The 25,512-nt window shown below is 38.1% G+C and overlaps 1 protein-coding gene across 5 annotated transcripts in view; it reads right to left on the reverse strand.

Moving 5' to 3' along the window:
• NBEAL1 (neurobeachin like 1) overlaps window positions 1-25,512 on the reverse strand; it is a 79,596-nt gene that overhangs the window by 50,677 nt on the left and 3,407 nt on the right. For all 5 annotated transcript variants that reach the window (XM_004942674.5, XM_004942671.5, XM_004942672.5 and 2 more), the window contains 8 exons: window positions 12,998-13,089; window positions 8,102-8,263; window positions 6,678-6,759; window positions 6,362-6,489; window positions 4,720-4,802; window positions 2,834-2,919; window positions 1,285-1,591; window positions 225-331 (listed from right to left, as the gene is read on the reverse strand). In XM_004942674.5, coding sequence (XP_004942731.2) covers window positions 225-331; window positions 1,285-1,591; window positions 2,834-2,919; window positions 4,720-4,802; window positions 6,362-6,489; window positions 6,678-6,759; window positions 8,102-8,263; window positions 12,998-13,089 — 1,047 coding nt within the window. The remainder of the gene's footprint in view (window positions 1-224; window positions 332-1,284; window positions 1,592-2,833; window positions 2,920-4,719; window positions 4,803-6,361; window positions 6,490-6,677; window positions 6,760-8,101; window positions 8,264-12,997; window positions 13,090-25,512) is intronic.

Consider the following 25,512-nt stretch of genomic DNA (forward strand, 5'->3'; position numbering starts at 1 on the left):
GCATATCACAAAAATAGAAAAAATATTCCAGAGTTGCATTGTAGCCGTGCACTTTTGCAGAGGTTGAAAAACAATCTACAGAGTAATCAGTGAATGACATTGGCTAGCAAATTATGAAGTTCCATCTGGGACTGAGACAAAAAAAGATTTGTGTAATTGTTAGATCCTATGGGGAAAAAAGAGAACAAGTTTTGTTATAGAAGTGAAGATAAGGGAAAATTTACCTTGCAGTTCTGCAACAGTCGAATGAGATGCTCAAAGCAGTTACTGTTAAGGAAAATTGCCTGTAGAACAGGCCTGTCCGTGCAGTCTAACATGGCCGTGATTGTATCTACAAAATTAAAATGGAACTGACATTAAAACCAAAACACTTGCCAAATCCATTCAGCTTTTTCTTTTTCCCAATATTATACCTAGAAGAGGATTAGAAAAGGCACTTAAATGTGGGAATTAAAAAAAATATATACATATTTATTTTAAAACAAACCATATATCATGCGAATTCTGAGGTGTTTAAAAACAGAGTACTAGGCCCAAAACTCAGTTTGATGCTATAAAATTAGTCAGCTAACCTATTACACAGTGAAAAAAACTCAGCTACACAATAGCTTTGAGATCCTGCTTGAAGTCTTTGTCATTATTGAGTACCTAACCTGTATGCCTTCTATTAGAAGCACATAAATGATGGTTTCCATATAAAAAAAATTCTCTGCATTATACAGATGTCTTTCACTGTAAGTGATCACCACCTCACTGCTACTCCCATTTCCTTGAAAGACCAGGGGAAGGAAATACCAGTATTTATATTTGTCATTCCAAACAAAGTAAGAAAAAAAATGCACAAGTCCTAAATGTTTATCTAACAACTCGTACCAACACTTTAAGGACCATCATCTTTGCAGAAATTCCATCTGAAAAGCAAACTACCACAAAACAGCCATCATAAGGATATTTTATTAGAAATAGTCGTTACTGTACAGTTAAGGTGCTAATTACTGTCTCTATTGCTTAGCATTTTTACTTTTCTTTCAGTAGAGACCAGTAGTCCGTGAATGTTGATACTCTGGTTAAATATGAATATCACTCTGGTTGAATATGAATATGAAATAGAATATATCTAAAGAAATGTCAGTGAGAAGAAATATTTAAAGTTTTTCCATTGTATAAAGAAGCGAACATTTATTGGTACAACTTTCAGTTGTATTAATAAAACAATTCAATCATCACTTGTTTCTGAGCTATTATCAAGAGACATTTAAATGAACAGCACAATTGAGTACTCACTCAGCATTTGGATCTGCAATGCTATGAACCTGCTCTCCCACTGCCTACATCGCCTTGGTTTAGGTAAAGCTGAATGGTCTGAATTAAGCAACTTGAAATAGTTCTCCAGTATTGTACTGGTCTCCACCTGACGCTGGTCAGAACTGCTGTTAAGGAGGATATGGACAACTTCTGTCAGGCACTTCAGAGTAAGCTCTGCCTTTCTGCTCACTTCCTCAGGGCTCCCATCATCCCAGTTATCACAGTCTGCTAAAACACGCATCAAGACTTCCATGGTAGCAGGAGATACTGCTTGAAGAGCATTCCTCTGAAACACATGGGTGGAAAGAATTCATTAAGGGGAATGAAAACATAACTCTGACACAATTGCTGATTTGAAGATAACTGAATCACGCAACATTCACTATTGTTTCTATTTTAACTTATATACTGTAATTGTTTAACATCCCACTTGGATTATATTACTGGCTACTGATGAAATGCAGCCCCCCTTGTCCACTTAATTAGGCGTTCTTTTTCAAAGAGAATATTTATAGGGCAAAGGAAAGGTCATTTAAATTGATATTATAGTATTCTTATCAAGTACCCTTGATAACCTATTCATTCTAAATAAACCCTAATTTGAAATTTCATTTTAGGTCCCCGCTTTCATAAACTCAATACTTAAAAAAAATTAAAAAACAGTAATTAATAAATATTTGTCTGGGTCCTGAATGCCTACCCCTCTACTCTTCCTGGAATCTGACTGGATCAGCCTCAGGGCCACACTAAATCTGAAGGAAGAGCCTTATACAGGATCCTTGCTGTGCTTTATACAGCCTTATAAAGCACAGCAAAAAGCCTTGTCAGGGTCTCCCCATCTTGTCTAGGGATCTTGCATTCAAGCCATGGCTCCCAACCTTTTACCTGCCTAAACAGTATAGTTTAGCAGCCATGTCCCTGCCAGGCTATGTACCCTCTTGCTCCTGACCCACTGTTCAACTTCCAGACTTGACTTTAAACCTGCTTCATCACTATGGATAGGTCTGGCAAGCACCAGAAGTAATATTTACTAAGCAGAATATTACAGAAGTCAGCCCATGAGAGCATACGCTGGCTTTGCTAATGATTAACAGTATTTTCTTCAGATATCCTCTTTTCTTCATGTTATTTCAAAGGTTTTAAGGACCTTCCAAACTTTGAAGCCCTTGTATCTCCTACTGAAACACACTGAAAAGTAAGCTAGATGTATGTCATGTAATCATATAAAATCTACAACTTTGCAGGTGGAAGCAGTCTAGTTATTCACATTTCTCTACGTATGTGAAGACATCATACTAAGTTCATAATGTGTAGTTATTGTAAATAGCAGCCTTCTACTGCTTTTTGAAAGCAGAACCTGGCTTGTAGTATTTAGATACTATTACACAGAACAGCTCCAAACTTCACAAGATAAAAAACTAATACATAGTAAGTAAATTCTCCTTGATTATGGGGTATTTATAAGCCTTGAATAATGAAGATGATGTTGGAGACTTCAGCAGCTGGGAAGAGTTTAGAACATCCTTACCTGCCCACCAGCCACAATAGCCCCAAAGAGATGTAACAGGCAACATTTCAGGCTTTCCTTGAGATGTTCACTTTCTTGGAAGCATTCTGATTGGAGTAAATAAAAAGTAGTAGAATTCCTTATTGTACCATATATATTATACAAGCTTTTTTTCTTCTCTCAAACAACAATAAAAAAGCAGGAATGGTGAATAAAAAAAATAAGCTTCCTTGCTGCTTGTTATCATGCAAACTTAATACAAAATTTCAACTGTATAATCTCCACTTTCTTTTATGTAAGTCACATACATTAATGCATCCACTTCAGAGTTATCAAAGCAACATGACAACACTGCATTTATCAGTAAGACTGGCAGACCTAAAGAGGTACAGCAAATGTACTGTGGAATAAACGGGATTAATTTTCACTAGACTGTTCAGAACATGTTAACACAAACAGCAGGTATGAGAAATGTTAGAAGACTTTTGGCACAGAGACAAATGCCATACACAGTACAGGTGCCTTAGAAAAGCAGAGCTTGCTCCCTATGAACCAAACTTCCCAGGGAAGCCTGTACGGGTCTGTAATCTTACCAACAATAAAAGATATCTTCAAAGATATCTCATAGCATATCTGATACACGGAACTCTTCTTAGGAACAGATACACAGCCCAGATATTGTTGCTATAGCATTATCACTAGAATCAAAGCAGCTGCAACTGAAACCACAAAGGAATATTTTCTTTTGAATTAGCCATTGTAATTCCATTCCAGTATAAGATAAAACTGCTAAAGACTGAGATCTTAAACACTAGAAATGAAAAATGGAAAAATTCTGTAATCATTAAAATAATCATGTAACCTATAAGACAATTACCAGTTATTGGCAAGTAGTATTTCTGACTACATACTGAAAGTATAAGCTTGTTTCCAAAGAAAATTGCACAACTATTTTTAAAATCTGGTCTACAAAGTAAACAAGGCCTACCATTTCCCTGACTTTGAGCCTCTGAATCTTTTGTGGAACTTAAGACAAATTCAATAGAGTAGTACCTAGCTGACTGTGGAAAAGTAATGAGACAGTATAGACAAAAAGTCTTTAGTACTACTGTGGCAGGTATGTCCTCAGCACATGCTCAGCAATTTTGTGTTCTGCCAGATGGCCAATCAGATGAGTACCTGCCAGCTAATTAGCACACTCGTAGGTTTGTCTCGCTACAAAATAAGGGATTCAGGAAAAAACAGAGTTCAGTGAACTAAATAGAAAGGAGAGACCCTGATGATGACAACCCTGAAGAGCAGACTTCAGAGCTGGCTTCCAGTGCTCTAGCACAAAGACAAAGGCATTTTACTGACCTCTTTGCCAATATGTAACGGTAAGAACACATGAATTCTGAAGTAGCAGTCATGGCACTTAATTTAACAGAGACAAAAGAGGATATTTTCCCAAACTGCAGTCCAAGGTGACTTTGCTATTTGGCTGGCAGCAAGTTTCCTTGTTTGTGGTTGCTAAACCATGTGAGGAAACAAAAATGCACGCATACTTCCATCACGATTTTCTCATGCAAGTTATCACTACAGTTGTTACAAGGATCTTATGTGCAATCCATATGTATCAACATAAATGAAGAAGCTGAAAATTCACAGATTCAATCTTAAGTTACAGTAAACACTGAAAAAAAAATCTGAAAGGAGAAAAAACAGCCAGGCTTTCACAGACAAGTAAGGTTGGCAAGATGGTGACACTCAGAGCAGAAAGCAAGCAAATCAACTCAATACATGCAGCCTCAGAAAGCAGTAAGTTGCTTTTACATTTATCACACATTCTTTGGGGAATGGAATTTAGAATTGCCAACTTCACTCCTCCAAAGATGACCATTTTCAAACATGCTGTTGATAATACTTACGATAAAAGAAAGGGACAAACTCAACAGTGAGGGAAGCCGGTTTATACTTCTGTCTGCTCTTTTCAACTGTACTAAGGATACGTCTGAAATTACATTAAAAAAAAGATATGACACCTTTGTCTCTGACTTACTGCTTCATGATTTCAGAATTGAGAACCCTGCTGAAAAATGTAAGTTTTGCCTACAAGATTAAAAAATAGCAAAAAAGTATTTCACCTTAAAAAACAACTTACAGATAATCATGACTTTACTGTTCCACTCCTAGAAATGCTTTAATAGTTTAGAACATGGTTTGGTCAAAAATAAAATGAACCAAAACACCACCAGCTAGCTGGTATTTAGTCCTTCCCCATTGCAAGTAAGCCATCTACTTAAGTTCTTAACCATGCAATTTGAAATAGCCCAAAATATTATTATGCATGCATTATGGGAGGTAGGGGAAGCAAATCAAAGGAAGTAATTCTGCTGATAGATTTAAAGACTTCTTTTCAAACATATTTACACCGTGATCTTCAGAAATATCTTTTCAACCAATTCAACCACATTTATCTGCCTCTTTTCCTCTGGCTTCCTTGTTCTACCAGTTTAGAAAAACGGGGAAGTTTTTGAAAGCAGGCAATGGAAAAAGCTTCATGTCGGTCAGTTACAACCAAACACCACCTGGTACATTCACTTTTTTTCCCCAACCTTTAGACTGTCAGAAAATATCTTTAAGGTTTTTAAAAGTATTTAAATCACATCCAGTTTCAGAAAATATAACAAGGCAATTATAACGAGAGTTAGTACTATCAGTGACAGTTCCATAAAACCTGCAATCCATGCAGTGCTATGGCATATTACAGGTTGCCAGCTACAAAGAAACCCCAGCAAACAAGGTACCACCACATCTTATATGATTTCCACTCTGTATGTGTGGAGTCAGAAGAGTGACTGAATGCACAAATGCAGCACAGTTCTACAGGATGTAAGCTGTAGAACTGACTCTAAGTTTTACAAGACTAGTTATCTGCATGCACAGATCCAATATTTGGTGCACATCAAAACAGTCCTAATGAAAGTAAAAGAAACTTAAAGAGCAGTTCAGAATGATAGTGGCAAGAAGCAACCAACTTCAGCCCTTGTACACACAGCAGAAAGACTTGTTAACTATACTGTGCAAGACTATGTACATTTAACATCACTGCAGTGAATCTGGGGCTAATAAGGGAGAATTGTACATGAAAGGTTTCATAGGAATCTTTAAGAGGTCTCTAAAGGGCCAGTTGTAACAAAATGAATCACCAGCATCTTCAAAGAGAAGAGCCTGTACCTAGAATGACAGAAATTAAGCTTCTCAAACTGACAACTCCAGTTGCACTGGATTTCAGTGTTGAGTATCCACCTCATGAAGTCTTTTTTCCTACCAAAATTATCATATTGCATTATCTTTTTAGAATAGAGCATCTCTGAAAAACAACTAGCATACAGTATCGAATCCAGCGCCTATGACATCCAACTCCTGTAAAATGAATCAGCAGCATATCCATGTAATTACATTTTATTTTAGTTTGACATCAGTAGTTCCATCAGCAACCTTATACATCATTTATCTACAGTTATCAAAACTCATACAGCTTGTGATCCTGTCCTGGTCCACACTTACCCTGCAATTCTCTGCCTCCAGTTGCGATACGGATCATAGAGACTTTCACAAAAAGCCAGTGCATGTCTCACAAATTCTTCTATTGGTGTCTGATCTGCCATTTCTTTCTCTTTTGTTTTGCTTTTTAACTGGGAAAAAAAAAAATCCAAAAGTAATAACAGTGATCAGAAGGTCTCTAGAAGTTAAAACTTAGTCTTGATCCCCCTCCATAAGCGCTCCCCCACAAACAGTTTTTACTTTGACAGGGATCACAATAAGCAACAGCCAGAGGTCCTCTACGGGGAAAAGAGCAGACTACAAAGATTAAAAGACGTACCTGTTGAATGTATAATGTAGTCATGGTGATGACATGATTAATGTATGAACACATCCCAATCTCTTCCACATTAGCCAAATTCCTATGAAAACAACAGAAAAAAAAACAGAAATGCACTGAGTGTACTATCCGAGGCTAGTTCAAACAGTGTCTGTTTTAGTATTCAGTCTATAATCACAGAAAAGCGTATAAGCATTTCAGAAACACTCCCCAAAGGACTGCATGTACTCAAATGTTTATTTCTGTCACAGTAACATAGTACACAAGTTTTCTTTTAACAGGAAGGAGAAGAAAGTCCTGAGTCATCCTGCTGTAGGTCAACTCTATCTGGAATTTGGGGATTCAGAGATTAAATAGATTCCCAGGACACTCTAAACAGATAGGTCAGAAATGGCATGCGATAACAGAGGCAATAACTTGAATTTCTCCCACATTACTAGAACAGTACAAGGAGACTGATACTGCAGCTGCATACACTTTTCAATGCTTTAATAAATATATTACCTAGAAGCAGATATGTACTTTAAGTTCTCCAAAGAATTCTCCAAAGAAGAAACATCAGCAATTTTAGAACGCTAAGCAAACCAACAGTAACAAAGAAGCACACATGCTATTTCTCAGTTTGAGGACATCACAAAGATCAGATACTAACGTGATCATGTAAGGAGAACCGTTTAGCAACTGAGTAAGAAAACAGTTGGTAATTCATCACACAACTATCACCATCTATCCAGCTTTATTTAACGTTCTGGGATACTTAAACACTGCACTACAGCTTTCCACTGTTGTAGGGATAAGGAGAACCAAAGGACTCAAAGGCAGCTTGTTAAATACTTCTCCAAAGGACAATCCCTACCATATACTTTATCCCCCTTTTTTGTTCAGTGCAGTTTATCATGAAAGAATGAAGAAATAGGGAGGAATAGATCCCTAAAAACAGTTCATTTACCTGCTTGGACAGTACTACAAAATTAAGAGTAAGTTTCAGAGGTCAGCTGCATTAATAGAATAAGTCAGATCCCTAAGCTGTTTACAGCATTAAAAGCATGTTAAGAATGCGAAACAGTTCTTCCTGTATAATTACCATTTAAGTTCTTTAATATCCAGTGCTTTCTAGAGCACAACTTCTTTTAAAAGCATTTCTTATACCACATACACTATGACTTGAATTCACATAGATATATCTTGCATAATTACAAAAAAAAATGCCTTTGCTCCTTCTATTCCATTTTTCATGAAAAGATGACCGTATGGCTCTCTTCATTCCCTTTCCCTTTACTTGGAAGATCATGAAAAGTGGCTGTTCTCTGATTCTAATGGAAAGCATCTGATCACATTGCATAAATGGTTAGAATCTAAAGACTGCATTAATGATTTGCTAAACGAAACAACAGCCTCGTTGAAGTAGTGAGCAGAACAAATACCTGCAAAGGATGATGAAAAATTTCACAAGCAAAAGAGACAAAGCCTGCTGCTGCTCTTCTAATCCATCTGACATTTTCTGGACACACTGCAACAGCTGTAGCCTCAGGACCTGAAGAATATTGTCAGGAAGCAGTGATATTCCTGGAGGGATGTCATCCACCCTGAAGAGAAAGACCACACGGAACTCATAATCATGCAGGTGACACATTATTAACCTATTTCAGTGTGCTCCAGTAGTGTTCCAATATACCTGCTTAGGAAAGGTTACTGAAATGCAGCAACTGATATCTCACAAGCACTTCCTAGTGAGTTACAAGGAAGTGCCTGCTGGCAATAAGTCAGCTTGAGCTTTCTTTTCCCAAACAACAAAGAACTAAAAAAAAGCACCAGGAATACGTTAACCAGATTCCTAAATCCTCTTCCATGAGATTAACTGCTTTAATTGCTGCAGAAAAATGGCATGATTTTCAGTAGTAATCAGGTGGCCTGGGAAACTCCTATGAAGGTTGACACAGCAGAATGAAACATGAAACTAAACAAGGGAAAGTTTTCAACTTTCTACCAAAGATTAAAATAAATAAATGAGATGCCAATTACTAAATAGACATTGTAGCCCAGTTGGCAGTAATCCACAGCAAACTTCATGCCTTTCTTATACCAACTACGCAAACTAGTAGAAAATAAGATTAAATACCAAAAGCAACAACTCATAGAGATTAAAGACTTGAAAACTGGGGCCTGAATGCACAGGATGGGGAGCTCCCAGCAGCTTGTCTGACTCCTGGCACACACATTCTGCATGAACAGCTGGCCCAACCCTAATGGTTTCTGTTTGCCATTAACCCACTACGTGGTTGGTTTATATCCTCCTCCTATCTCACCGTTAGGAGAGGAAAAAAAAAAAACAAACTTGTGTTGGCATTAAATGCAACAACTCTACCAAGGCTAGATGTGGCCCTGAAGAACATTAGGCACTCCTGCAAATCAGCAGTCAAGAAAGCAATGTCCATTTCTGAGAGCAGCTTCATCCCCCAAGATGCCAGTGGATTTATACCCTCTGGGACTACAGGTGTTGTTCACAATAATCTGCTAATTCATCATCTCTGTATTAAGAACGTAATTTTTGACAGCTGAAGTCATATCAGAAGTAACTTGCCCAAACTGGCCAACAAGTCTCTTTTTCTGTAAGATCATGAAACGCTTTGTAAGAAAGCAAACAGCCTTCTCCCTCCATACCTCACATATCAGAGTGTTCTTTCTGCAGTAGCTACATGTCTGTGCTATACACAACTTCTTTGCTTTGTGCAGGAACAGCAGAAGAAATGCTCATCTTCTGGTATTACTCAAACTGAGCACACTAGAGATTAAATAACTCAACTTCTTCCCATCCCACAACAAATTGCTACTGTATCACTACACATTTTGAAAAGTTGGATGTGTAGGTGTGTAATGTCATTTTTTCTTAATAAGATTGGCTGCATAGACTTACCATTCAAAAAGGAAAATAATCTCAGAAGTCACACCTTAACTGACACTCTTGTTTGCTTGCTGCTACCATACATTAAAAAAATATGAGAGATCTTTACACTTTTACAATCACTAAACCCTTAGAGTTGGAATGGATCTCTGAAGGCCATCTAGTCCAACTGCCCTGTGATGAACAGAGACACCACAGTTACATCGGGTTGTCCAGGGCCCAATCCAGCCTTGCCTTGCAAGTCTCCATCAAGGGGGCATCAAGAACAACCTGGTTGATGGGCAAGCAGTTCCAGTGCCTCACCACCCTCACTGTGAAAGATTTTTTTTTTCCTTTTATCCAACTTAGGTGCAACCCTCTTGGAACTTGAAACCATTTCCCTTTGTTCTATCACCACAAATCCTGCTAAAGAGTCTGTCCCCTTCTCTCCTGCAGGTTTTCCATTTGGATTCTTTTATTTGTAATCTCCTTGCATTACATTAGCATAGTTATGCAGAAACAGAAATTGCTAACCCAGGTGTTTGAAAGGAAGTTGAGTTAGCCTTCACATTGTTTTCATTCAATTGCAGCTAAAATCAGCAGTACTTTCCCTTCTCCTCCACCAAAGCTGTAAGCAAGCACTTCGGAACAAAGGCTGGTGAAAAACAGGCTTCAATTTTCAGCAACCCGTTTCCAGTAACTGTGTAATCAGCTTTATTCTGGTATTCCTGCATCCTTTTTTTGTGGGTTTAGAGTCCATACACTAACGCAGCATGGTGTCTGCGGTACTTGACATAAGTTCCCTTTAAGCTCCTTCGCTTGACAGCATACAAACTAAAACCAGAAAAAAAATCATAACAGTGCGGACAATATTGCTGTTTCTGAAAGCATGAAATCAAAGAAAAAATTCTTCCATTAGTGATGGGGAAAAAAGAAAGCCTTCTACAGGCTGGTAAATGTTTTATCCTTTCGCATGTAAACACTGCTGAGAGGACTGGGCTTTTTTTCTTTGTTTTAGGCAAAGAACAGAGGTGCATTAGGCTTTTGCTCAAAGCTGTCGGCATAGTTATTTTCTTGTGCAAGATCTTCACTTTCTTACTAAAAAAAAAATCACTGTAAGGACCATTGATGAACCATTGCACTTAAAAATATACAGAAAAAATATACAGAAGATAAACATATGTAAGATTAAATGTTTATAAGCTTATCAACTCCACTTACTACACAACCCAAATCATACCACTGGATACATTCATTGCTCAAGTTTAGAGACCGCCAAATTCTGTACTGTGTAGAAAATCTTCAATATCCAAAACATATTTCAGGAGATTATGTATTTTACTTCAATGAAGAAACAGTCTTATCAATTACACCAGCAAGTGACTCTGCCACTTAAGAGGCTTTCTTTCAGAAAAAAAAGGCTAATAGTTTCAACTACATTTCTGAAGTGTGGTTTTCTTAGATATTAAAAAAAATGTCAGGTGTTTTACACTGATAGAACTCCGTAGCTGTCTTCCAAAAGGTTAATTTTGCCCAGCAATCTGAACGAGCTTCTTTATCCCTATACAGTTGTTCATCATTTCCTGGCTCTTGCTGTTCAGTACATAAGGTCTTTCTGGCACTTAGCTGTCAAGCACACCAACATTAACATAAGGAAAAAGCAGTCTCATGTCAGACCCCATTCTAGCAATTATGGATGTTCTTGGCTACTGTACACTTGACAGAGGAATAAAGCAATAAAAAAGTATAAAATTCCTTCTGTGGTTGTGAACAGAGGTAGTGTAGCAAAGGAGAGCAACTTGAGATCAATGGCACAGATATCAGTGGGTAAACCTAATTTCTTCCTACGCATCTGAGTCCAAGGGGTCTCCCTTTGGCCTCAAGAGAAGAGGCACTGGGAAACAGGTGGCTCCACTCTGACCTACATATTTCTCTTTTGCAGGCTCACTAATATCAGCTCCATAGTGTTAATGCTTGCAATAGAAATTGACAAATACCAGAAGGATGCCACTTTAGACATGCCTGATTATCTCTCAAATACCAACAAGGGCAGAAAAAAATGTTTCTATGTTATTTTGATATATTTCTCTACATCTGTTACACAAATGAGTCTAAATCTGTGCAGGCCTACTCTTCCAGACCAAGTCACTAATCCTGTCATTAACCTCACAAAAATACGGGATTTTTATGCTCAGAAACCCATTATTTAATGCAATGAAAATGCTGCCATTGTTCAGCACAGCTAAGCTTCGTGTTTATGTTTAATCTTTTACTATGTTGCTCTAAAAACAAAAACAAAAAGCAACCCCTGAACACAAAACAACAAAGGGTAACACTTTTCCACTGCTTTTGCTTTCCTGAACTAAACGCCTTAAGATACATTTTGATATCTTACTACAAAGCAAACATCCTCTGAAAGAAGAAATAACTGACAGATTTCTGTAGATTTTTCACATTAGTAATTGCACTATAAACTCTGAATTAATATAATTGCTAAGAAGATCTTAATACAAATAGATGAGATGCCCTGTTTTTATCCACTGCGATCCAGTTGCAGCATTCTCTGTTTCCTTGTCACAGCAGAGGCTATCACTTACACTTCAAACAGGATCTGATCCAAAGCCCATTAGAGAATTTCCATTGATTTCAACAGGGCTTGGACAGGAGCCATTATGCAGAGAGACATTCTTTCTATTCACTCACTGGTAGTGGTAGCAGCTACAACTCTGACACTGGTTCTTATGACTTCTGAACCCTGTAAGGTTTTTTCTTAAAACCCTTAGATCATACAAGGATGTACTAAAAAGAAAAGACACAGAGCTAAGTTTCTATTCCTCATTTGCAAAGTTGCCTTAGTGCACAGAAAGCGAATTGAAAATGCTAAATACAGAAATAGGAAATTAGACTTTAATACCCATCTCATAATTATATTTCCATATTTGCAGTCAGCAACGTAAGTCATTAATACTTCTGTTCCTGAACTTTGAAGTTTATCATTTGTGCATTTTTTAAGTTTCCAGCTAAAGTATCTAAAACTGAGCATTTCATCTCTTTCTCTTATAGCAATCCACAGAATAATACTACAAAACTTTACCTAAATCTTTCTTCTCTTCAGTCACTACTGCTATAGAAACCAAGCACTAACACTAATATTATTTCACCTGCATCATGAATACTTATTCCAAGAATTCAGAAGAAATGCTTACACTTCTCTAAGGAAAAACAAGTGAATATTGATTCCATCATTGATACAATGCAAATACCAGTATTTGCCTAAGTTTCATCATTCCCAACCCATTTTGACCTTAAGAACAGGAGTGCCACTCAACAATAAAAAGCTTTCTTTTGTTTAAAAGCAGTATTGATATTGAAAGAAACTGGGCTCTCGTCCAGGTCTGGTTCAGATATCAAAGGTGAACAGGTTTGTAATTCTACATACCTAGTTGGCAGCTTCTCAAAGTCCACATCCAAAAACTGTTCATAGCTAGAAACAAAACTGTCCAACCACAGCTTCAGGTAATCTGGATCTTTCTGGAAAAAAAAATGAAAAAGGAGAGAGAAGGGTAAGAGAACATGAAGAAATATAGTGCCTGAGGTCAGCAGTCAGCAAGCCTGGAGCACTAACTTGAACAGAAAGCTTTTTCCTTAACACATTTCAGCTGGGAGAAAGGAATGAATAGACTAATTTTTAGAACAAAGATCTTACAAAGCTCTATTCTTTGAACTTCTCAGGCATACTGTGTCGATGTGATAATCTTGCTCTGTTTCTATTCATTAGTTCGTGTGTTTCCATTTACCAGTATCAATGCCAATTGAAGTGTTCTAGCTTACAAACCTCCCCTCCCACCCCAGTTCCAATAACTTTTATTAACTCTCCAGAGTAAGTACATAACTTCACAAGATTGCTAGCATATTTTATTCTCGATAGCATGGAATTTTTGTATGCATCATTCTTTATGGCTTTACAGAATTATTAAGTACAGGAATCCCCTTCTCATTTTAGACCATTTTCCTTGCTCCCAAGACCCCTTCAACTCAAGCAAATATCAGAAACACAGAATTTACTTCACTATCATTATTAATTACACATAAACTGCATTCAGACACTGTGACAACATATATAAAGCTAAGGGGTTTCATTTGGTGCATATCTTTCATCTGATTATTTGCTTTTATTATCTTCATTATATTTTCTTACTCATTTTCTCTGGATTTTTTTCCTCCTTGTTTTAATTCATTCCCAATGTCCTCCTTTTTCATAATCTTTCTTCTCCCTGTTCCTGCTTCTATTTCCCTTTCATGATTTTCCCTTCATAAGTCATCATCCCCTTCTTTCCTCTCTTCAAAATTTCCCCCCAAAGAAGGCACTGTGGTCTACAAGCCTGAAGCAGACCCATGCTCAGGTTTACTATGCACCTAACTACTTATCTTAGGTATATACCCATTAACAGCAATCAAGATGAAATTGCAACATACAGAATTAAGAAAGCTGTTGAGATAAAGAATAATGTCAAGGTTTTTAAACTATTGGCTTAAGCTACAGAGGTCAACAGATCATCTCAAGTAGGTGGGTACAGGATACACACTGATCAGGTTCAGAGATCAAACGCACTGAAAAAAATCTAACCAAAAGATGGGCAAGAACTGCCGCTCCCTAATATCCAAACCAAATAGGGTAGAAGTAACAGAATACGCTGTCCTCAGACACTGTTGGCTTTGCATGAGGAATTACTTATATTCCTACTGTTCAGTGTGCTGAACAGTACTATGGCTTTTTAAGAACGTTCATGTATTTATAGCTGTAACTTCCCTGTAATTCACACAGGTTATTTTAGCCACATGCTTGCTATTTCACAGGCTTGTAAGGACAATTTAAAATAAGATGCTATTTTGGCAACTACGACATAGCTCAGGCTAGAGAGGACAAGGCAATAGCATCCATGGCAGAGTAACAAACAAAAACTTGGCCATAATCACATACGTGCACCGTGCTTAGTTAACAGCCGTGATAATGCCCATGCATGAGAAAAAAACTGCATCTATTTGACTTTTTTTTTTCCTTTTGAAGGAACTGCTTTGATATTCTTGGCATGAGCAAATTCTCCTTGAAATAGAACATGAATCGCCAAAAGGATTCAATTAGTATACCAAAATTAAAATAGTGTTGACACAGCTGAGACTCATCTCTAGTTGTTGATAGTAAACTGTTGTAAGAAACTGTTGTTCTCGATCATGTACCACTAAGGAAGCTGACTGAGAATTGCTTTAGAAAGTGTTCTGGATGAAAGAAGGAAAGAGAAAAGACAGAAGAAAATATTAAATACCTGCTTGCTCCTTTTTAATGATAGCTAGAGCCTAAATCTACTTCAAGGTTAAGTTTTAAATTAACCTCCTTATCTTTAAAAAATAATGCCTTTGCAAAGCCATCAGTGAAGAGTAGCAGCAGAAGAGAAAACTGGCAAGCAAAATATGAAAGAAAGTAAATACATAGATGGCAAAAACAGGACACAGGTGTTAAAGAGAGTCAAAAGCTCTTACTGAGCTGTAGTGCACATACAGCTCAATTCACATTGCCACTGTAACTCCTCCATGTGAGGTAAACATATAGTCACAGCTGACAAAAAGCAAGAGCTGCAGTACTGTTCGACCATTACCTGCAGCAGACTCAAACTCCGCTCCCTTCCACCTCAAACCCCAGCCAGCCAGTTGGCTATACCTTATCAAAAGTTATTAAAAGAATCAACTTTGATAACAAAATACGAGGTAACACTACTGGTATGTACTAGTAGAAAACAGTTTACACTACAGTAGACTCATTTGAGTTCAAACTCTAGAGAGTTCCACTCAAGCAATAGCACCAACTGAACATCACTTGTAGGATAAAGACAATAGGGTGAACAGGGCCATTTAGCAACTGAGCCTACATGAGAAGCACTAAGAAACACATCTCCATTATAAACCATATAAGCATACCACCATTTCAAAAATGAACAGAAATAAAGAGCTAAGAGCCAGGAGTAAGCAATCATCCCAGGAAAAAGGCAACACAATATTCAACTGCCTTGCTCCAAGCAAAGATACAGAAGCTTTTACAGATACATTACAAACAGAAGTTAAAACCTGCTTTCAAACTTCAAACCTGGCCAGGGCTTCTCTTTCCCTACTTTAGCAGTAAGCAGTTGCCATAGCGTGCAGCGGTCACATGCTGAAAGCCACAAGAAGTCTCAGTTTTACTGAAGCACTTTTAAGAAAGCAAACTTATAATGTAAGTAAATGTTACCCGTGACAAAGCAGACAAAAGCGTGCCTTCCTCTTACACAGCTAAACAAATACATTTCTCAAAACCAGCCTGCTTGATTCAAAGCCATCTTATATTTTCCCACGTCAAAGCATGACAGATTAGGAAAAGTTTTCCACATTCCTTTGGTATTTTAATTTTATAAGAAAAACAGACACTGTTAAGGGCATCAGCTACTTCCTGTGCACCACGTAAACCAGCATCTCCGCTCCTGAACCCAGCTTTGTTCCAAGCTACTGCCCTTTATTCTGACATTTGTTTGGTGGATTTCTTCCCATTTCCCTTTTCAACTCCTCTCTTTTTCATGATAGATGTGAAAAACCAAATTAAAAGCAGAATACAAACTGACCTAATTGTTTCATGCCAGACCAACTTTGAGACAACACATACTGCAGTCTCAAATGCGTTACCACACAGCACAGGCTGGGAATATTTCAGATCCGAGAGCAACGAATCACTGACCAGCAACCTCACACAGCTCCCTATAAATTGTTTACTGTCTCATTTTCTCTGCAGAAGAAAGAAATGGAATTTTGTCAGGCCATGACAAAGCATCTTAAATACTCAAAAGCCTTACTATCAGCAAAAGCAGTGAAGCCTGTGGAATATATTCTCTTATTCTCTGCTTTCAGATTACCAGTAGCTGTAGGCTCTAGGTCAGACAGCAGCTCTAAATTATTCTTAGTGGTGCTGTTGAAGATGTACCACACTTTTAAGGCACAGCTCACAAATTGACATTCTGATAATACATCACAAGGACACGCTGTGATCAACAATGTGAGTTTGGTGTCCCTTCCCAAGGATCTCCTCCTCTCTCCATACACCTGCAGACGTGAGCTGGGAGATCAGCAAGGAAGACAGAAGCAAGGTTTTCATTCGTACAACAGCAGTAAATGTAGAAGAAAAGACACAGGTGGTAATAAGACATCTCCCACTAGTTAGAACTCTACAGTCACTAGAAATAAAACGTTGATTCTAGAAATTGTACAGCTTATTAAGTCATAACCCTAAGCACTCCTTTCGTTTCCAGAACAAAAGCTTGTTTAGCTTTTGTGCAAGTGCATCTTGTTTGAATAATAATTCATATATAGAAACTGCGTGTCTGAAAATTCTGGAAGTTGTTTCATCAAGGTTCAAAACTCCCAGAAGCAAAACCCCAGCTTGCATTTGCCATCTGCCCTCAGGGCAATAAGCTGACACAACCCCAGCTTGAACAAGGCAGCCTAATGATGTGGCACTGTGAGGACGCGTGCAAAGCTGGAAGGAAAAAAATTACAAAGCCCTTTATCTGAAAATTGTGAAGCAAATCACAAATACATAGGGCCTAAGTTTAGGCTTCTGAGCTCAGTGTATTGCAATGAAAACCCATGAAACTGCTCAAGGAACAATCATTCATCTGCACTAATGAAAAAACCGCTTTAAGCCTATTAAATCAGCTGCAGCTCAGGGCACTGCAAAGTGAAAACGCTTTCTTGTTCCTTCTTTTTTCTTTTAAACACCCTTTAGGCTTCCATTTTCACACAATTCTCAGAGCACACTAATAGTCATCAGAGCAAATAATAGTCATTGTAGCTCTCAGAGCACAATAATAGTCATCATGGCTCTTTAAAATGAAACCCTGCCAGGTGTGAGCTCTCCTACACTGTACACCAACAGGTACAAAAATAAAAGCACACCCAGCAGTGTTTGTTATGGTTTTTCATTCGACCAGCACAATGCTTGAATGAAAAAGGTTGCTAAATAACATGGGTTGATCTTCACACTGGATTACACTGTGTAAAACAACACTGCAGCTAAACAGTGCCCATCAGCAAGTTTCCCATGCGGTCCAACATTTCAACAGTTTCAATGTACTCAAACTCCAGCAAGCCGTCCTTTACCTTGGTATAACTGGGAAATAAGCTTCTAACGCTAATGCCAACTTCAGTGCTCACCAACAGCACTGCTTAATGTAGAGAAGTATTTGTCCAATGGCACATACAACACTCTGAGGCAATAAGAATAAATGAAACTAAGTACAGTCAACTCTAACTTGGGACAAGCTCCTTTCTTTGATACACTAAATTGCCTACAAAGGGCAACAGCACTGTCTGCTCCTCATGAAGTCTGATTAAGTGAACAACAAAGAAAGCTTCTAATTCAGTCATTTCTTCAGTAATAAGTTTGCCTGGGCAAAAAGGTCAACAGGAAATGGAATTTTTTTCATCAGTGAAAACAATTTTAAATTCCTAATACTCCCTCTAATTCTTATAGCTGACTCTAAGTTAAATGAATGTATTTTGTGCAGAACTGGCATTGAAGCCCTCCCTCTAGAAATCTCCAGACCTGTGCCTGTGGGGTACTATGCTCTACCAGGGCTTCAAGCAAAGCAAGGGAAGGAGAAGGGCAAAGATCACAGGGCTCCATTGGGAAGCTGAAGCTGCTGAACTGCACCAGGTGCACCAGAGCTGCCAGCAGGGCAGCACCCCACAGGCACAGCCCCATCGGGGCCAAACAGGGCTGGAGCCCCTCAGCACAGCACAGCCAGGCGCAGCAGTTGGGCAGCCTTGTGAATGATCAACTATTCACCAGGGCATCAGCAGGTTGAAGGGTACCTTTTCCTCTTTGTATTTCCAAAAACAATACAAAGCACTGACGCTTTTTGCGAACCTTTCAAAACAGTAAAATGCCAAAGCAAAGCCTGAAAGAATCAACAGTACGGTTAGAATTCAGAGACATCATGATAACTACTCTACACTGGCTAAACTGCCTTGAGAAGCGAAATAAATTCTAATAATCAAAAGAAATCACTTTTGGGCACAACTTACTTTAAGCATAATATTTCTTTTTGAATCAGCTGTTGAACTGAAAGCTAAAGGAAGGCTCTTTGCTAGCCACTAGGAACCTCTCTCCTCAGAACACGCGTAAGCATGCAGAAATTGGTTCAATTTCTGGAGCTGAAAAAGAAGAGAGGGCAGATGCTTTCTGACCAGGAGCTGAAGTGATCCATGATACAAACAAGTCGGGGACAAGTTCACAACTTCTGTTTCACGTGGAGATTTTTTTTTTTTTTTTTAAACCAAAATATAAACATCACTTAAGATAGAATTTAGGTCACAAAAACTGGAAGTGAATATTGAACGCTCCTTCTCTTTTCAAACGGATAAAAACAATTACAAACTGCCAGTAAAATCTTAGAAGGAAAACGAAATTACAGCTGAGAGCTAGTATTCCATTTCCTTTCCACTTCAGTGCTCAAAAAAAAACCAAAAAACCACAAAGCCAGTTTCTGCCCCGACAAGTTTCTAGCTTTCAGTGAGATGTAAGAGACAAGGACAGAAGGCAGATGGACCGAAGGGAAGCAGGATGGTGCCAAGAGAGCCAAAATATCAACCCACTATTTCACTGTATCAATAGCGAGATACTGTCAAGTCTTCCTGTAGATAAAGAAAAATGCTGAGGAGGTCTCGTGTCCAACTTCGATACAAACACAGACTTCTTTTGTGTGTGCGTGTATGTGTCACCTAAAGCAAGCTCTTCTTTCTTCAGCCATGGATGTAACTGCTTTGGTCTTCTCAGCCTTATCGGCACTAAGACTACACGCTGAAGGTACAACCTTCCTCAAATTAGCTCTTCAAAAGCACCCTGCAACTATTTGGCATCCATTGCACTTCAGGCAGCACCATTTTAAATGATTACCACAGGTAAATAACAGATGTCTGCAAATAACCTCCTCCTTCTCCGTACCCTGCTCTTTCTGAAGAGCTTTGCTCATCCAATACTGTGAATGCTGCAGAGTCTTAGGGAGAAAAAACACCATGCAGTCATACCTGAGCCTGCATGCTCATTGCCACTCTGGGGACCATGTTTGTGTTTCAGGTTATACCAAAGATACGCATCCTTTTCATCTCGGTCCTTTTTCTCTTAAATTCCAAGTATGCCCCTGAAAGCATGCGAACACCACATTTAATTCCAACAGCAGTTTAAAAGCACATATATACTAAGGAGCTCCATAAATAGAATAGTTTCCCTGCTCGTCTCTCAGAACTTGCCCATCCATTTAACTTGCATTTCACACACAGCTTCAGTCCCCAAGAATATGGTTCTTTGTAGTCAAAAGTTCAGCAAAATCACAGTTAGAACAAGCACCAGGTTTTGTGTAGTTAAAAGCATTAGCCAAGCACGTAGCAATAGACCTGGTAAAGCAACTTACAAGCAGCCTGCATCTACCGTAACCACTTCCTACCAAACCTATGGGAATTATAGCACCGGAAAAGAAGAAGAATTTTCCATAACTTCCAAAACATCTTTTCCTCAGTTCCTAAATTCTCCTTGCACAATTCAAGCAAAAATTCCAAGAAAACTATATGCAAGTACAAAGTTTTCCTACAATGATTACTAAAAGAATAATCCTGTCATCATTTTAAAGGAGTTAAACTGCTTCGTTTTCCTTTTGTTTCTCCTGAATGCTTCTGGCATTGCTGCTAAATTCTTATTACTAGTGAGCACTACCAGTTCAACCCCTGCCTTAGCTTCCTTATTTGTTTTTGAATGTATTAATGGCACACTCCTGGAGAGTTCTTATGCAGGTTCTGGTTACTTGACAATAAAATGAGTACTTCTTTTTCCTTACATTAATAAATAAAAGCAAATACATTCACTGTTTTCAATCAAAATTCAGGAATGCCCTCAATCAGATTATCATAAATGTTTTAAGTATCAGAGAAACTATCTACATACAACTGTTTTATCAGCACAGAAATCTAACTGCTAAAGTTTAGAGCTACAGGTGCATAGAGGAGTTGTACAATAACGAGATGCCTAACTTATAACAGCCTTTATTACAAGAATAACTACACTTGGTATTCATTTATCGGTGTTTCCTGCTCTATGTCCCTATTGCATCCTCTCTTATTACAAGATGAATAGTAAATGTTATATGATCAAATGACTTATTAAAAAACAACAGGAAAAGAAAAAGGTTTTTAATCTTTACAGTTGAGGTGGTCATGCTTTGATGTTTGCATTCCCCCTCCCCTTCTTTACATATAACTCCTTCACCAAGAAAAGCTCATTCTCTTTTATGGCAGCTGTTTAGCCTTTCTAAAGCCTGTAAATATTTTAACAGTATCTTTTGAGAACATTTGGATTCTGGCATTAAGCCACAATGCCACTGAACAGGCAGCTGGCAAGCCTTCTTGCTCACTCCATTGGTGTATCAGAGCACAAACAGAGCACATTTGAGTCGATTCCGCAATATTCTTTAATCAGGACACGTGGAACCCCAGATCTGAACCAGATGAACACATTAAGTGTGCCATAAGTCAGACACCACACAACAGCCCAGTGTTTGCTATATTTGCTGTTACAGTGCATGCCACAGAACCAGAAGCCTGTATTCCTTGCATTCTGCTAAATCATTCCCTGTAAGAAACACTTGATGCTTTCATTACATTAAAAGCTTGCTCTGAAATATTTTCTACGTTTGCTGGTAATGAGAACTGAATGGTACTCATTAAATCTGTCAAAAAGCTACATATATTATTCTATAATATATATCTTTAAATATAGAATGCAAAACAAAACTAATTTCCCTGTAGCTTGCAAAATGTTTGGTTGTCTTACCTCTCTGTTCAGCTTAGTTTTACCTGTCATCTCACCTCAGTCAGGAGCCTGCACTGTCAATGGCAGAGTCCTTGTTCGGCTTTGAATAGCTGTCACTACAAGGTTACCCTGGTCCTTAATTAAGGATAACAGCTGTTATAAACACGTGAAGAAACTACTGTCTCATATATACACATACACACACGTCAGTTATTTATATGAAAAGTTCCGTACTTCAAAATATCTTAACTGCATCAGTTCTCAGACTATGAGAAATTTCTTTAAATAGCAGACAGCAAAATCAGAACTGAAGACCAACTGTTCCTTATCTATATCCATTCTTAGTTCAGCATCCCAAAGGCACAACAAGGACAGTGTCACCAAGCCACACCCACAAGTGACTTGTGACAAGCTCTTTAGCCAGTTACATACTTTCAGAATGGCAGAGATATCTCCTACAGATTGTTTTAAATACATTTTACAGCTGTGTAAAAGATGCTCATTCACCAGTTTTGGCAAAGGAATGAGTTCTCACAATGGTGACTTACTAGGAGCTGCTTTTACTGCACACTTAGTTTGATCAAGCATTAATCTAGCCATAATCTGAATATTTCTTTACCCAACAAAGGTAGTACATAGCAGTTCAATATGAATCACTGGCAAATCAGCCGTTGCACAAGAAGGAAGACAAGTGCAAGCTGCAGTCAAGATGAGATCATGTTTGGGATGCAAAGGTCAGTGTTTCACGGGGCTTACAGTTTAACATCAAAGATTACACTGCAGTTAATTACATGCTTCTCACCACAACTAATCACAATTGTGCAAAATAACATTTTTTGAAGTAAGAAGATTAAAACACCTCTTACAATGTGAGATTTCACAATTTTCAACAAACTGATGAGTAATTTCATAATGCTCTACTGGAAGGTATGCATTTGCTCTTGTTTGCTGATAATCACATGAAATCCCAGCCTTACAATGCAGGTGGCAAAGGGATTCGATTGAACCATGACATACTGTCTGAGATACAGTACTTTGTAAAACAGCAGTGAGAGGGCTGCCTGACAACACACATGAAACAGAAATAATGAATGACTCTCACGCTCTTCCCATAGCACAGAGCGTACATTAATTTAAATGAACTGTTTAATGTTTAAATGAATGCACAGTGCCAACAAGTTTAGCTCAAGCAAATTAAACAGGTGTGTTAAACTTTCAGCTTCAAGTATTCACACTTCAACAGTCATAAGAGCTCTGACACAGCTATGTAGTTACAGAAAAGCTTGCACTACGAGCACACCACAGTTTGTGGCATTTCATAGAATCACAGAATCACCACGGTTGGAAAAGACCCACAGGATCACCCAGTCCAACCATCCACCCATCACCAATAGTTCTCACTAAACCATGTCCCTCAACACAACTTCCAAACATTCCTTGGACACCTCCAGTTGGTGACTCCACCACCTCCCTGGGCAGCCCATTCCAGTGCCTGACCACCCCTTCAGAGAAGTGGTATTTCCTAACATCCAGCCTGAACCCTGGTGCAGCTTGAAGTCATTCCCTCTAGTCCTATCACTATCACTACTTGACTGTAGCAGTCTGTTCCTGACTAACACAGCAATCATGGTTTCCCCCAGGACCACTTATTTTATCATTCAGGTTCTCTGATTCATTTAAGCAGCTTATAAAGAACCAGAACCTCACATGTGATTTTTCCCAAATGAAGAAAAAAACTAATTCAAATGACAGGATTTGACATACACTAAGGAACTTATAGGATAAGGCATATAGTCATATTTCATGTTTTTTTCCTGTATAGCTTTTTGGTCTAGGACTGCAATGCTCTCCTATAAAAAAAAAAGTATAAGTCTTCTTTCCATGCTATAATATTGGTTTTAAAAGGAAATATAGGTAGATATCCCTCACCAAACCAGAGAGAAGTACAATACATTTATCTCGATACAATCAGATCTGGCAAAAAACAAACCAGCAGAACAGTGCAACACAACAAAGTGTATTTCTTAAGAAGACAGGTCTTTACATAGCAAGGGATGTGACTGCCTCAGTTACCTGTGTCGGTGAAGACCTGAATGTTATGATTAGCTTTACAACTGCTATTACACAGAGCCCCTACAAACTAAGATGCTAAGACTGAATGCTCTCAGAAAGCACAAAGATAGAAGCTGGCTGAGAAACACTTAGCCTCAAGCTATTCTACTAGATAAGGAAGTGCTTAAATGAAAGTATGGTTTTACTGAAGATGGACTGCATAAAAAAAGGCCAGGACCAATTACTGGGTGAAACTTTGCCTGGCACTGTTAAAATTCTTACAGTTAAATTCTTAAAGGATAGAAAATAATCTTGACAAGACTTAGCTGCCACAGCACTGCCATCCACTGAGTAGCTAGTTCTCAAATCTCTTCTGGCATGCCTTCCACAAGCTGTGTAACAAAGCAGGATCGTTTATAATGCAGCTAAGTCCTTTTAAAGGCCCTTTGCAGGGTTTCTATCACATTTAAAAACTTAAGACAGAAGAGTGTCCTTTACAAGCCTAAGCCTGAAAAGATGTTAAATTACATTTCAAGTGTACAAATCAAGCTGTTCTGGACCATTGGTTATGAGTAGCAAGCTGCTCTTATAGGTGCTATTTGAAAGCACAAGTTCTTTTTAGAGACTCTTTCAGACTTACAACCTTGTTTTATAGGCATCTCTCAGCATATTCTTCTGAAAGTTTATCATTTGTTTATCATTTTCTTCCCCCCTTAGATTAAAACTTTTACATTGTTTTAACTGTACTCCTATCCTGGGAAATTCAGATTTTTGGGATAATTCAGACAATTTAGATTTGCAATAAAGTTACTTCAGAGGATAAGAAGACATGAATTAGTTTTGCATACTGGTACATAATTAACAACTAAGAAAAGGTTAATCAACTACAATTGTAATAGCGCTACAGCTGTGCTGGTTTCTGAACACAAGGCAAGACTGGTAGAGCAGATCTAATGAAAGAGATTACTTCAGTCATGTGAACATGAAAAGGTCACAGAAACACTTGGATGAAAGCATACCCTTTCTCAGACTACCTCAGTTCATCTGGTAGAGCTTTTCTCCTGCTGTAAACTTACGTTACTGAAACACTTTCAGATATCTGCTGTATATTCACTTAAGTGAATCATGTTACCGTGTAGATTATAGTTAAGGCTTCATACTGACAAGCAATACAGTAATGCTTGGCACTACTACTTTGCCTGCTGCCGAAAATGTCCCCTAGTGAATTCTATAGGAAAAACTTGTGTCATCCATTCTATATGTATTTCAATGACCTTCAAATTATAGAGCATGCATTCCTACATTTAGATCAGAAGATGGCAGCTTAAATTTGTATCAGTGTTCGAGTGAATAACAGCAATATACATAACAAATAACCGAGCATTAGAGGAAAAAAATCCCCATTTTAAACTGAAAATCACCTCAAATGATCACTGCAGCAATCTGAGTTTTTAACAGTGTTTTCTCTGCAGAAAGTTTGACATCATTCATAAAACAAAGAACAACTCAAGGCAGAACAGCTGAGATAATTAACAATGCAATGCTTTCATATAATTTCCAGTGACTCAAATCTAAACTTCACTACATGTAATGAGTTTCTACACTGCTCCCAGGCAGCACCAAAAGCATCATCAGTCACACGTGGCTGTTAACTTTTGTTAGGCATCTCAACAGCAGACTCATTTGCAACTTTGCAGCTGTTGGTCCTACAGAGCACAGCCTTCAGAGGAATAGAAGCAAAAAGCAACACCGCCACACACATTTTAGGTTTGCCAGATGAAAAACAACAGAATATCAACTTAAACTTCTGCATCCATCAATACAAAGAAGAAAAAAATAAAAGAAAACAATACTTCACACATGATATTATCTGAATACTGCTTTTGCAGAGCGGCTGTTTAGATGCTCAAGTCTGCCCGAGACTTCAATTGCTACATTGCAAGGAAGTCAAAGCAGCAGAAATCCTCTTTTAATGCTACTTCACAGAAAAGTAATTGTTGCAAATGACACTTAACACTGCA

Source organism: Gallus gallus, chromosome 7 (assembly GCF_016699485.2).
Source record: "Gallus gallus isolate bGalGal1 chromosome 7, bGalGal1.mat.broiler.GRCg7b, whole genome shotgun sequence".
Taxonomy (NCBI): domain Eukaryota; kingdom Metazoa; phylum Chordata; class Aves; order Galliformes; family Phasianidae; genus Gallus; species Gallus gallus.